General features: G+C 38.3%; 1 protein-coding gene across 7 annotated transcripts in view; it reads right to left on the bottom strand.

Moving 5' to 3' along the window:
• RUNX1T1 (RUNX1 partner transcriptional co-repressor 1) overlaps nucleotides 1-15201 on the bottom strand; it is a 116723-nt gene that overhangs the window by 23229 nt on the left and 78293 nt on the right. For all 7 annotated transcript variants that reach the window (XM_074816060.1, XM_074816089.1, XM_074816050.1 and 4 more), the window contains 3 exons: nucleotides 7520-7770; nucleotides 6199-6284; nucleotides 5359-5560 (listed from right to left, as the gene is read on the bottom strand). In XM_074816060.1, the coding sequence (XP_074672161.1) occupies nucleotides 5359-5560; nucleotides 6199-6284; nucleotides 7520-7770 (539 nt within the window). The remainder of the gene's footprint in view (nucleotides 1-5358; nucleotides 5561-6198; nucleotides 6285-7519; nucleotides 7771-15201) is intronic.

Below are 15201 nucleotides of genomic sequence, written 5' to 3'. Positions count from 1 at the left end.
GCTGATCTTTTGAGGATCTTTTAAAATTTGTTCTGTTTATGAAAATACTGGCAGTGACAACAATACCCTACATGCCATAGTGAACATTGGGGCTAAAAAATAATAAAAGCTTCATATAAGCAACCTTGAGCTATAGATTATTTCATATATGAAATATATATGTCCTTTTATATACATTTATATGCCATTCATATTTCATATGCAAGCTTTGCTTCATTCTACCCTACAAGAAATGTAACACCACTTACATGGGACAGACAAGAAAAAACTTCTCAGAGGAACAAGTATCAAATATTTACTGCCTTGTTTATAACAGTCAAACTCAAAAGTGTCCCACTCCAATTAATGAAACATGTAGATACAAATCCGAAAAAGTGTAATACTGAACGAGACTACTTTGCTAACCTTGTCAGGGGCATGAGTTTTAAGTATTTTTATGTACATCCTTGCCCTTCTTTGCACTCTACTAAATTTCTGTGGCTATTGCAACACTCCTTGAACATATGCGAAATTGCGTGTTCTCATTTAAAAAGAATAAGAAAAGGAAAACCACACAGCTACTGTATTACTCAATCATCCTCAACCAAGATCAAGTCAGAACTGAATACTGAGAATACAATCGTGCAATGTTTCTGCAGCTGTAGCCCTATCTAATGGCATATAATTCAGTATGCCACAATCCAGCCCAAACCTCCTGTGCAGTGAGTGGATTAAGATCAATACTTAATATCATCAGTGACCAGTATTACAGAGGCTTTACATTCTAGAATTACAAGTTATAAATGTTAGTGTGGTATTCACATCATCCCCCTTAGCTCATGTTGAGAATACCGTGCATATTACAGCAATGTTGATTTCCTAGAGAATATGATGCGTTATAGTCTAGACAAGAGGTCTGTGACAGTGGGCGGGGAACAGGATAGGCTGCACCCAGAGGTTGGTGGGAAATAGCTCCTTTTCAAACAGGCAGCTTGTCACAAGTGGGGTCTACCTGGGATTGATATTGGGCCCAACACTAATATCTTCACAAGTGATCTGTATGATGGGATCTATTGTACCCTGATGAAGTTTGCTGATGATACCAAACTGTGCTGGGAAGTGGACACTTTGGAAGGGAGAGCCTCTCTGCAGGAAGACCTGGAAGACTGGGTTAATGAGAACTTTATAAAGTTCAACAAGGACAAGTGTCAGGTCTTGCACCCGGGAAAACATAATCCAGGAGTGCAGCACAGGCTGGGATCTACCCGGCTGGGGAGCAGCTCTGTGGAAAGGGATCTGGGGGTCCTGGTGGACAACATGCTCCATAGGAGTGAACAGTGTGCTGCAGCGGCAATGAAAGCCAATGGGATGCTGGGTTGCATCAACAAGGGCATCACCAGCAGAGACAAAGAAGTCATTATCCCACTCTACTCAGCACTTGTCAGGCCACACCTGGAATACTGTGCTCAGTTTTGGTCCCTGCTGTGCAAAAATGATGTGGACAGGCTGGAGAGAGTCCAGAGAAGCGCCACAAAGGTGATCAAAGGACTGGGAAGCCTGCCATGTGGGGAAAGGTTGCAAGAACTGGGTTTGTTCAGCCTTGAGAAAAGAAGGCTTAGGGGAGACCTTATCACCCTGTTTCAGTATTTAAAGGATGGCTACAAAGGAGATGGAGACTCCCTTTTTTACAAGGAGTCACTTGCAAAAGACAAGGGGTAATGTGTACAAATTTCTCCTGGGGAAATTCTGTCTGGACACAAGAGGAAATTTTTTCACAATGAGAACAATCAGCGACTGGAATAATCTCCCCAGGGAAGTGGTGGATTCCCCAACACTGGACACTTTTAAGATTTAGATGGACAGGGTGCTGGGTCATCTTGTCTAGACTGTGCTTTTGCCAAGGAAAGTTGGATTAGATGAGGTCCCTTCTAATCTGGTATTCTATGACTCTATGATTATCTGCAAATGGAACTGGGAAGATTTTATAATCTCAGCATGAACAGACATGTATTGGCAGGAATGCCCTGGCTAACACTGAAAGTACGAAGGTGAACAACCTTCAATAAAATATAAACTAGCTTTGAAAGAGTTAACATTTTCAAATGTATTAAGAAATGGCTAACCTATGTGTTTTTGACAAATTCATACACTTCCGAGAATCCTGACTTCCTGGGGCAAATCCTGCAGGTATTGGCACTCTTCAGTTAGATATTTCAAACTGTATTTTGTAAGATTTCCATTCAGATAAAGTCAACAGACACAAAGTATCAACATCGCTGCAGAGCTTCTGATGTGTTCCTACATTACTTATCTAGAGCCACAGCTGTACTCAATAAGGTTATAGATCTTGTTTATAACCCACAATGTTGAAGAACCCTCATCTTTAATTTATCCGACTGTGAGTATTTCAGTATACAATGTCTGATATGTGTAATTATTCACTATTAGGATGAAAGTTGCAGTCCTGCTGCAGTATGTAGTACTGAAATTCTTCAGCAGAAATGGAGGAGTCGGATGATGTATTATTCACTTCACAGACCATCACAGTTCATCAAACGAATATATATAAAGTCTGAGTCATTTTCAGACTTTCATAAACATGTATTATTCAGACTGAAAAGAATGGACCCCATCTTACCTTCAACACACTCTCAGAGAATAATGAGAGCTTGTAACCTGTTGTAGCTGGCTAATGCATGTATTGAATTTCACTGCATTAAAATGAATGATCAAATATTTCATTTGATTTCTTAATTAAAAATACCAACAGAAAAATATCGATCAGATACTGCAGACTGTCAAGCTCAACATGATTTACATGGCTGTCGAATTAAAACAAGCACAAAAATCTTCTGACAGAAAAAAGATCTACTGGTTTTAAATGATGACCAGAATTTTCTTCTATTTCTTTTGGACTCAAACTATCTATTCTAGAATTCCAGCTCAGAGTTTTTCAGCAAGAGCTATCTATGAAGACCATGGCATAATGTTTATAGCAAGAACTTATCACTTCAGTGATGGTATTTTAATCATAAAGAAAAAGAAACAAAGGCACAGACAATGTAGCCATAGGGCCCCATTTTTTTTTCCTCTTGCTAGTGGAGATGACAAGATGGATTTAAAGGGTGGATTACCTCATTTAAAAAAAAAAAAAAAAAAAAAAAGAGTACAAAGGGGAATCACTGACATTTAGAATCCCTGCAGCAAAACCCAATATTTACATGTTGTGGCACTTTAATTAACATATTGGAGGAATTTTTCAACCCCTTCCTCCCCACTTCAAAACTAAAATAAAAAGCCCTGAACAGGACAGCATCTCAAGTCTCACAGACACCGCTTCAATTTTATTATACCACTGAATGTTAGGAGTTTTCATTTTGTTAACTAGATTACTACCAGATTTGAGGAAATATAAGGATTACCTTTCCATAGACACCAAAGGAAGTATTTTCTGCCTTATATATCAGACATAAAAGCACTGCTTAGCAATATTTACAATTGATATGGAAGCTACATCACTTAAGCAATCAAGTTTCGTGTCCATGACTCTTGGAAGTAGTTTTTAAAGCCAAATAACCAAAATGGACATGTTAAAACCGAAATGGACTCATTCCAATCCGTTCAGTTATACTCATAGTACTGAAGACATGAGTGGTGTGTCCAATGCTAAATGTGTCATATAATGTCTTTTTAAGCAAACAGACTTTGCCATTTCAAGTAATTTATCTTGACAAAGACAGAATTATAATGTTGGGAACTAATTGCAGGTTTGATCTTCATTTTATCTTTTTTTGCCGTTGATGTGGTTATGACTATTTTTCTTGGATTGTACTATTATCTATGAAGTTGTGATAAATGTCTTGAGTTCCAGTTTCTTGGGGGAAATTATAAAAACTCCATTTCCTTTCATTTTTTTTTTACCTACTAACTATACTTACAAGCACCATGGCCTCGCTCTTTTTGCATCATAGATTTAATAGAGAAGGGTGCCATCAATTTTGATCTAGGGGCTTCCTCACAAGTGTTCTTCCTGAAGCTGCAGATGTGATCAACATTTCAGATGCCGTATTTATGAGTCTTTCTTTACATTAAATTTAACACTATTCATAGAAACCATTACCTGAATGCTTCTTTCTGAGAAGGGCTCCTCTAGGGACTAGTCTTATTAGCGAAGTTGGGAACAGCATTTCAATAACCCTTTCTTTCACTGACTGAAGCTAATTTATAGAGCTATTGACTCAGATCATTTGACACACGTGAAAAAAAAGGTTTGTTTGTTATCAAGAGGCACTAAATGTTACAGTGATAACTCTAGAGATTTACCAAAAGGAAGATGGAGAGGGCCTTAGATTTGTTTTCCTGTTTTTCTATTTGCAATTAAGTAAGTTTAGATTTAATGAGTTATTCTTAAGGGCAAAAGAAAAACGCAGCTTTAAATAAAATATAATTTCAATTCTACTAATGATGATTTTGAGTAGAGGCATCCGATATGGACAATTTATTTTTTGAAGATAAATATTAGACAAGCAATCATAGTTTGCTGTTCTTTTCAAAGGAGCAGAGAACAATAAAAAGGTATCACCAAGATGTTTCTTTACCACACCATGCTCACAAAGTAAAAGCTTGCTATGCAGTCATCTTGGAGTAGTTGTGTGAGGTATTGTGCGATTGTGACTGTGAAGGTCTGCAGGGGGTGAAAGTTCACCTGCTTGGTCTGCTCCTTATAAGTGGGCTTTGCAGACTGAGCCAAGCTTTGAGCAGTTCCATGTAACTACACACTGAGCAGTACCCAAACTATCTCAGACACATCTATGTGAGCTGCAGTGGTGGACACAGACCTAGGAGAATCATCTGTGCATGGCTGTGGGCATCCCAGATATTTCTTTCTTATAAGGAAACCAAGTACATCTAAGAAGTGTCCATATCTTTTTATCTCCCTTCATTTCCTTAGAAAGACAACTTCCAAGTTAAGTCATTTGATTCGAGAAGGTGAAAGCCCTTGATTTCACAGTGCTAACAATCCAGAAGTGCCTACAGATGTCCTTAATCAAGCAGGTAAGGGAGGGAGATGGAAGGGATGGAGAGTCAGTGCACATCTCACTGCTCTGCCATACCTACATGACAATCTGTCCTCCCACCCCACCACTCTCAGACATTGCTGAATGGAAAGCAAATTACCAAGCATCACCTAAAAACCCAAGCCATTCCACACGTAAACACGACTACTAGGGCATAACAGTTACAGTTAATTCAGTAGTCGGCAGAGACTATTTCATCACTATCACAGAAGAAGAATCAGAAGATCAAATACGAACTTCACCTAGCACTTAGATGAGCTGAAAGAGGACTGGTAAACAATTTTTAATGAGGATACTGTACCTAATGTAACTGGATCTGGATTCACTGGACTCTGCTGTCTGGAATGACTACTGCTGCTGTTACTGCCTTTTTTTAAATCTTCTGCATCACTGTACCGCCGTATCCAGTAATTAAGCTCCTCGCGGTCTGCTTCTTGACATCGCCGTAGTACAGTGAGAGATCGCCTAGTTTTTTCCACCATGTCCATTATACAGTTTAACAGCTGTTCACAGCAATGGATGGAGCAAAGAAACAAAAAAGAACATTTTATTCATAAACTGACAGAAAAATAAAGAAAACATTAATGTGCTGGGTGCCTGAGTTTTAATAATGAAGGAGTCTCTCCCTGTTATCTCAAATACAGCTGAAAAATTCTAGTCTTAAGAATGACAATCTGTTCCTGTTTAACTGGTGATCCTAAACTGTACAGATATGGATTTCTGGGGGAAAGGGTGAAGACAAGGAGAAGGAGGAAGAAACTGAACAGACTGTAGTCCCACCACTAGTATCACATGGCACCACAGAGGCCAGGAGATCTGGTCCAGAACTAATGCCTACAAATGTTATAAGAGCTAATAAATTCAAAGAACAAATCCAATGTGTCCCAGATTCAGGGTTTATAGATCAGAGTCCATTCCCCTTTTGGCAGCCTGTAATAATTAGGATACTGCAGTAGGCACTTAACAGCAAGGCCTGGTATGAGTTACCTAATAGGGAACAACAAGCCTTCTGATTTAATCACCAATGCTTTCAAAACTTGTCCTGGAATTGAGATTTTTTTTTTTTAAAGAAAAATTTAAAATTCCTATCCTAGAAGGCTACTTTCAAACAATTATACATAAGAGTACATTTAGCCCTTACATGGTCAAGGTGTTTCCACTCTTCTGCCCATTCTCTGTCTGTTAGCCTGTGATCAATCATTTCTTCTTGACGTGTGCCATGCAACCCTGCCAAAAAGGAGCAAATAATGTTTACCATGCTAGGAGTCCTCAGGGTGGGGGAAAGAACCTGTGAGACAAATATATCATACATTACCTAGTCTAGTATCAGAAATGCCACCACAAAAATAAATGGATGCTTAGAAACTTTGCTCTACGTTCTTTTTAGCACTTCTCCCCACACAAGATGCTACTGTTTTATTCAATTTAATGTCTTCAATTCCACAAGTTCTGTAGGTTGCAAGATGACCTCTCAAAAATGGAACTAACCCTTTTTGACTATATAAAATTATAATATATAACATAGAATACAATATATATTTTTTTCATTTGCACTACTTGAAGAAGTCAGAAAGACAATTATTTGGTTACTCAATATATTGAATACTAGCTGTACTTCACAGTTGAAAAAATATTAGTATAAACTCAATGTTATTTTGCTAAATGCAGTAATTACTACCATGTCAACAGAGCATCATTAAGGGTTCATCCCTTCACAGATGTTTAAACAACATGTGGTTAAAATGTAGCACATATATCAGAGCAGCTGACAACATGATACAACCAAGCCAGTATTTATTATCAACACTCAAGAGGAACCGACACTTGCTCTTTGTTTAGCCTCTTCTATACAGATGCTGAATATTTGTAAATGTTCCTCTTTTATTGAAGATTTGTTTAAAACAAGGAAGAATAAGTGCAGATGTGAAGGAAGCCAGGCAAATCCAAGAGCATCAGACATCCCTTTAAACCAAAACGTGCTGTGTGGGGTGTGGTTGGAGCTTCTGCTGTTTGCATCCTCTGCAGACATCCCCACACTGTCACACATGTAACAATTCTCCAAAGGCTAGTAACTTTCCTCTAGTCTAAGCTGAAATCAAGCTACATCAGTGTTGTTATTGTCAGAAATGTGGCATTAGAAGAAAAATAAAAGGCTCTACCTATCCTTGCCTGCCAGATACCTGAGTGTCCATGTCATGTACACAGCTGTGAAAGCACGGGTTCCTCCTCCTTCTGGCTCTCTTGCTTTAGAGTGTAGCAAAGACACAATTCAATCCACTTTTACAAATATAAATGTGAAATAAGGCTATTAGAAGCAGCTAGACGTACAAAGAGCTATAAAGGCTACATCTGAATGGCAGGTAGATTTAATAAGAAAAAAACCCAAACATTCACAATACAGAATATAATTACAAGGAAAAGAAAAACCTAAGAAAACAATGCAGAAAGTCAACATGCCTTACCCATAGGTCTGTTTCTGTCCCTGAGGTCCCTGTGATTGGGGTGTCTGTATGAGTCCCTGTAGTGGTGGGCAATGGCCATATCATCCAAACGATAATGCTGAGGTGGAGGTGGGGTGGGATGAGGCAGACCATTGGGCTGATAAGATAAGCCATTATTTGGACTGTACCGCTGGCCTGGGCTAATAGTGCAGGGCCGCTTGCTTGGATGCTCTGAGTGCAAAGGCTCTCTGTCAAAGCCATTTTCTTTGGTTCTGAAAAACAAAGCAAAGGAACTTTAATTCACTTAGTGAGCAGAGCTGCTCGGGAGCACACACCCCCATCTACATGTGCAGCTTCAGGAACTAAAGCTTGTTCTTCCACTTTGCTCCACGTGTGTGGTGCTGCAGAACATTTCTGTTCTTCTGCTTTGCTCCAAGTGTGTGGTGTTGCAGAACATTTCGTAACACTGCTCATTCAAAATATACAAAGGACACATTCACCTTGTCTAACTATCCCTGTAACTTGAGAAATACTATCAGGGTGAGCGTTCCAGCGGAGCGGCTTAAAGAGCTGGGCTGAAGAGCAAGCAGCCTTTGCTGAAATCACCAGCTGATGGGATGGATACACATGTAATTGCAGAGCTGAAACAATCAACTGATACATGAAGCTAGAGGCCAAGAAATTCCTACTTTCAGTAGTGCTATAGCATATAGTAATTAGGGGAAATTTGCTGTTAAAGAAATATGTTTTTTTCAACAGGGTAGCATACAGTCTTAAGGTAATGTGTGTCAGTGTGCTGAAGCTCGGCTATACGTAATGCCAGGATGAGCTGCCATCAACATCAGTGTCACACTGAGACTTTGGGCAAGAATGACTCTAGATGATGAGAAATGCTTCCCTCAGAGATTTTTGAACCCTCTGGGCTATTTAGGTCAAAGGTGCTGTGACTATCATTAATTTTGGAGGAAGATGTGGTTAGACTTCTGTCCTCGATAACGTTGAAGATTTCCCACTCCATTACTCTTAGGGGTTCTATATTCAGTCAACTTTAAAGAGTTATCAGGAAGAAGGGCTGTTATTTACGTTATAGATACTTATTAATTCAATTCATAATCAGCTTCACAGAGGTGTCATTTCCAAAGACGTCTCTACTTTGCACCTCTGCCTGAGAACCTGGAACTCACACTGAACTAATTTTCCATTAAAATAAAAAAGAAAGGCTAGAGTTACTTCAAACGGGTTCACAACTCCTTTTAGGGAAGCTTCATTTCACTGAAGTGTGCAGATTTTTTGCCACTGGAATAAACAAAACCTACGAAATACTAGCTTTGAAGAGAAAGGTTATTAGATATAAATACCACACTGCTGAGGTTGCATCCCTCCCTTCAAAAACTTTTACTAAACAGCTGATATATTCCCGCCTTTTTTAAAGAGAACTTTCTCCTCCATGATTTACAGATGGCATAATCTATCCTCCTAATAATAACACAATTTTTTGTCACTTTGACAGGAAGGTAAATTTGATCTATTTTTCTCTTGTTTGCTTGCTGTTAAAACCAACTACCCTTCAACAAACCCTCCCCCACAAGCCAACCAACCTCAAGAGACTGTGTGGAGAAACACTCAATGTATTAATTGTTGCCCCTCAACAGGCCTCTTAAAAGTCAATGAGAGGAAGGATGAAACCAAATCTTTGCCAATATCCACTGGGAGAGAGGATCAAAGTAAGATCTTGCAATTACCAGCAGGAAATTAAAAGATGGGTTGCGCTGTTTTCAGAAGAAGTAAAGGTATTTTCCAGGGACCTCACCACAGTCACTAATGCCAGAGAAGCTGCAGATTTAGATATTTTATTATACCTTAACTTGGCAAAGAGGAGAGAATCTTTCACCAATACAGCAGGACAGCTGTTCTAATTTTGGGCAGAGATATAAAAGACATATTTGTTGAAGTGGAGTATGTACCTTGTTCCAAAGCAAACGCAGAATGGCTGTGAAAACTCCTCATCAGGAAAACCTGAGGACCACCATATATTTTTAATGACTTTTGGCACAATGGAACTGCTTGCAATAACTCCCAATGAGCAGTGATCTTTTTGAGAGCTCTCCAAGACAAGTTTTGTATTTAGTTTACTGCTGCATGTTTTCTTCACACACATCTACTCAAGCTCAATGTTCAGGTCTTTCAATTGTAAAAATACTATGCAAGCAAAAACCAGACTTTCCTGTATGTACAAGCCAAGCTATTCATTTGCCAAAGTTCATTAGTGTTGCAGTTAGAATGATCTCTAGCTAAGATGGGGAAAAAAATCAGAAACTGTAAATCATTAAATAACTTCATTGACTTTTTTTTTTGACCAGTGTAGGAAAAGCAAACCAGAAAATTGTGACATGTAGGAATCCAGTTTTCCTTTTCTGCACTATAATCAGATTTTAAAAATCCTGTTTACATACAAGTGTACATATTTGCACCTTACTGCACAGGTACTTTTGCAGGGGTTTTTTTAGGAATGCTTTGTACTTAATTACCTTAACCGGAATGCACTGCATTAGCTTGGACAACACACCAGCATATCCGTTTTCTTCTAGAGCCCTGAGTTTAACTAACACAGAAATTAACATTACCATTGAAAACACATTTACTGAAATTAAATTCTTATTTTTGCTATTATCCTGAGTAACAGCTGTCGGGTCTTTTCTGTGTCTTAAAACCTGAATTGTACAATTTATTGTTATATTTTCTGCACTGACCAAATAAACAATTTAGCAGAATACCAGAATGGGACTGTACATAAGCTCATTTTGTGTTTCTGACCATATAAAGGTAACAACTTTCAAAGTCTCATCAGAACAGCAATCACTAGCAAATTTATACCTGAATATACTGACTATAGTGATAAAAGGCAAAATAATGAAGAGTGCCATAACTCAGATGCTCTGAACTGAACCCAGTATTCTGCTTCTGATCTCAGTCCTACATATTCTTCCAGGTCTCACCCCCCTGGGAAAGCAGCATTTCCCCAGGTGCCTGAGGAAGCATTCTGGTTTCACAGTAACTGGCAGACCCATGTGAGTACTAGTTCCAAATCCAAAACCACCACAATTTTAATCTGATATCTGATTCATCTGAATTTGCAAAGCAGCAACAACCTGTAGAGAGGAAATAACACTGAATGTGTAGAAAGCCTAACTGACACATTTTCTTGTTTTTCTTTTTCTTGCTCTTGTTGGTCACATTTTCCTTGATGTACACATAAATCAGCACTGGTTTTTTTGAAAATTGACAATATGATAAAGATGGGGTCCTTCAGCTATAAACATGCAAGGGTCATTTTACCTGGAGTCATGATTTACTCAGATTAAATAAAGATAGGAGAATAGATCATTAGTCTGTACCAATTTAACAGACTTTATGCTGTTTCTAAGTTATCATTTCAGTTTTAAATTATTGCAATTTATGGATATTTCCTGGGTAGGAAATCTGACCATGCAAAACTGCCTTGGCTAGAAAATTATGTTTCATCTGATCAAGAGTATTATACCAATTTCAAAGAACACCGAAGTCAGCTTGCAAGAAGGAGGCAAAGCTATTCATCTGCTATTTGTGCAAGATGCTTTGATTTAAACTGGGCTTCCACCAATAAAGTCGATGACCAAACAAGTGATAATGCTTTGCTGGAATAAAATACTTTTTTTTTTTTTTTTTAGTAATACTGTGTTACAGAAAAGATTAATATTGCCTTGCTAACAGTTCATATTAAGATAAACCATTTTAAATTCTTCATAATTACATGGGGTTTACAAGGAGCATAGCTATAAGAGCTGTAAGCATTCTTCGACTTATTGAGATGTGAAGGAGCTTCCTCAAATAAGAAGATTTAACTAACAGAATTATCAAGGTCAGTCTCTGTACCCAGGTGCCTTTGACACGAATTCCCTGTCAGGGGTGCCAAGGGTAGAGCAAGCACAGCAGCACTTTCTAAAGTCACAACAATCATGGCCACGTTTGTTTTCTTCTCACTCAGAGCTATTCTAACAGATTTTCTTACTATCCTGTATCCACTTTGTAGGCAGCTGTCATAAATGTAGAGTCAGTATATGACACACTCATGTGCCACATAGAACCCTTCCCAGCAAACTCAAAGGGTGACTAATTAGCAAAAAGTCTTTTGTGGTTAATGTATTTAAAATAATGTTATTTATAACGAAGCATTCATTCACCGAAATAAATACTCACATTGGTCCAAGTTCCTTTGCTTTACTACAGTAGAATATAAACTCCAAAAGTTGTAAACAAAATATAGTGAACACTTTGTTCATGACATGTCATGAACAAATTACCAAAATGTGTTGTCTCCTCAGGTGTCAGTTTTTCTCTCTTGCAGTGACTGATGGTTCCCAGTGTTATTACAGAAACAGATTGATCTTTTTAATGAGCTAGTTTAATATACTCCAAAATCTCACCGTGGCTGCTCATCCGTGTCAGACCATATGCACCAAGAAAACATTCAGTAAAACACGAAGCTCTGCTGTCAGATTGCTCTATAAAACCTCACATACAGTAGACTTGGATATGCAGATAAATAACCAGAACTGGAAAATGCATATGCAAAAAAGGGTCTGAAATCATAAGCAGAAAAAAATTACTGTATGTAGATTTTCTTTAACAAAAAATCACAGGGTGGAGGTGGTTATGTGCAACACACACATTCCACTTCCTTTGCCTAATCCCTTACTGTATTTTACTTCTACTGGAATCAACGGTGTGCAGTTACCCATGCCCAAAAGAAGAATGTAAATATGGAAAAATGTGTGTATATATATTTCTAATATATATGTGTATGTATCACATACATACACACACATCTATATATGAGAGAGATATATTACATACACATTATATACAATGTGTGTGTGTATATATATATCATATCCCCTGGGAAGCGAAAAAGATACCACAATTTACTTTATTGAGAGACATATCTCCAAACAAAAATTATTCCAACTGCATTTAGTTCCCCTGAAAGTATGCTGCCTTTTAGTAATTTTTTTCCATATTCTAGCAACAGAGCCACGGCAAATCCTCTTCTTAAAGGATGCCTCGTATTTTCCACTGTATTTTTATTAGTATATTTGAAAACTACTTAAGATATCTAAACAAAAGGTGTGTGTGTGTGTATATATATATATTTCCAGATGTTTCCTCCTACTCCTCTGTAAACAATTGACATAATTAATAGTGTAATGAATATAAAGTCAGACAAGTATTTGGTTTCAGTACTCAGTCTAGGCATGCTCTGACTCTGAAGACAGTTTTTTTGTGGTTGATTTACTTATATAATCCTAATTAAAAGGTATGCAAACTCCTATTCAGTAAATTTAAGAATCTTTCCAACAGGATCTTGTTCTTTTTACTAAACCTGCAGTACGAATGTTCCTGAGTGCATGAGACAACTCCACTGACCTTGGTTCAGCCAAAAATAGTGTATGAGTTTATTTTTTTCTGTATAGCTTTAATCATAGTCAACGGAGAAGTAGGTGTGACTAACCAGTGACAGCGTTGTTCAATACTGCAAAAACCAATTATTTTTTAAGCTCAAGGCACCATTCCAGCTGAGCATTCTCTTTTCATGTCTCTCACGACAGCAAAGAATCCCAGGGTCAAAAAAGAAAGGATGGGTTTTTCTGAAATGCCACTTCCCTAGGACTAAGGAGTCTAATTTCAAGCAGCGATCAACAGAGGCTTCCAATTGATAGCTTTTTAAACCTCGGAGCGTGCAGAGCGGTGGGACACCCTGCATTACAGCCCCTCCCTGGACCCTGGGAATTCAAATGCAGGGTCTTACCCACAACTTGGAAGTTAAACTGTCTACCCCTCAGCCCAAAAGCTCCATTACTACCTGGACAGGAACTGAAGGCTACCCGAGCTAGACAGAACCTAAGAGGCTTTAGTTGTGAAGCCAAAGGCACTTGCTCGAGAGTAGAGACCTTCCAAGTTTCAAGAGCACCTATGTATTTTAACTAAAAAGAAACACTGAGAACAAAATCGATAAACCAGACTTACATCTCTCTAGGTCTTGGCCTCAGTTTTATTTAAAAGATGAAGACTGACTTTAAAATCCAATATTCTTTTGATCTGCTGGTCCCTTTATGGGCTACTCCTATGTCCTTTTTGCTATAAAACTAATATGGGGTCTTTTCATTACTAAGTTCTTGTACTGCACTAAGGTGTACCACCCATCCCCTCCCACGCAACCAGGACTGAAGGTACCATAGGTGAGACCGTACTTATTACAAAATAACCGAAATTCAACACTGTCAAACTGACTCTGAAGTAGGGGGAGTATTATTCCAGAATGCTAAGGAAGAAAACAAAAGGAAATCTTTTATTGCCCATTTTTCCTTTGTGGCCTTATGGGAGAAGCAAGTAATACTGCTCTCTATTAACTGAAAAAAAAAAGCGAGCTAGGGCTGTGAGGAAGGCACATCCCTCTTCTCCTCTGTATTCTCTGTCAAGCAAGACCTCATGGGCTGCTGAGATAATTTAATGTGTGTCTACCTACTTGTAGGAAAGACACCGTGTCTGCTACTGACACTGAACTACAGCATGCTGATATTTAAGTTATTCATAAGATGCACAAGATTTTAAGAGGCCTTTTTAACAGACATTTTGGTCCACTACTCTGCAAAAACTGAGGATATGCAGAAGAACTGCCCCAGGGAGCTAAATTTCAGCTTTGGAAATGTTATCTCTTTGCACAGAGCAAGAGACTACATGGAAAATGTCTGAAAATTAATCATCTTTCTGGGATGCAGTTAGCAGGTTTGCGTTAACACTGATAGCTGTTTTTGTTTGTCCTAGTTGTCAGGGAAAAGTGGTGAAAAAGAGAGTACACAGAAAAAAGCTTCTGTGCTGGTGTCTTCATTTTCTTGCTGGTCCACAGTGATTTCCCTGAAACACAAACTAAAACAAACTAATTTCAAATACCTTCACATTTTCATCTATATAATGGCTATGATACTTTAATACTCACTGTTCGCTTTTGGCTATAAGAAGCTTAAACTTTTACTATGAGCTTTCAGACTTTGTTTTCTCTTTGTTCTTGTGCTATCTCTGTCTGCACCTACACAAAATGTTAACTATACAAACTTGCAAGCCTTCTTGACTTTGCAAATCTTCACTTTTTTCATTTAAAAGATAACTGGGGCACTTGCCATGCCTTGGGCATGCAGGTAGCGGCATTTGGCAGAACAGCGTTATAGAAGTTTTCCACACTATAAAATCCATGGCAAACATAACTTAGCAAAAACCAATATTTGGGCCTCCCAATGGTAAAATGTATACGCTAGCTGTATTTCTAACACTATCATGGGAAGACAGTTAAAAATAGATAACCACAAGAGTCTTCTTCTTATAACACTGAACAAAGAACTTCATTCAAATAAGAAAAACTGTTCCATATCCCTAAAACTACTGTGCTTCACACACATGCACTCGTTCGCCCTGTTTCTGCATGGACTCTTTCTCAGCTCCTCAACAAAACAGATTTCAGTGAACATTTCTCCTGTTTGGAAGAAATATCCTTATGCATATTGCATATATGGATATAGAAACATGGCACAGCAGAAGGAGTCAAAGCCCTGACTGCACTCTGGAGCTTGCCTTGTACTTCCTAGTCCAAGTGCCGAGCCACTTTCCCCATA

This window comes from Strix aluco, chromosome 1 (genome assembly GCF_031877795.1).
Source record: "Strix aluco isolate bStrAlu1 chromosome 1, bStrAlu1.hap1, whole genome shotgun sequence".
Classification (NCBI taxonomy): domain Eukaryota; kingdom Metazoa; phylum Chordata; class Aves; order Strigiformes; family Strigidae; genus Strix; species Strix aluco.
The sequence above is the reverse complement of the archived record's forward strand: the minus strand, read 5'-3'. Positions and strand labels throughout refer to the sequence as shown.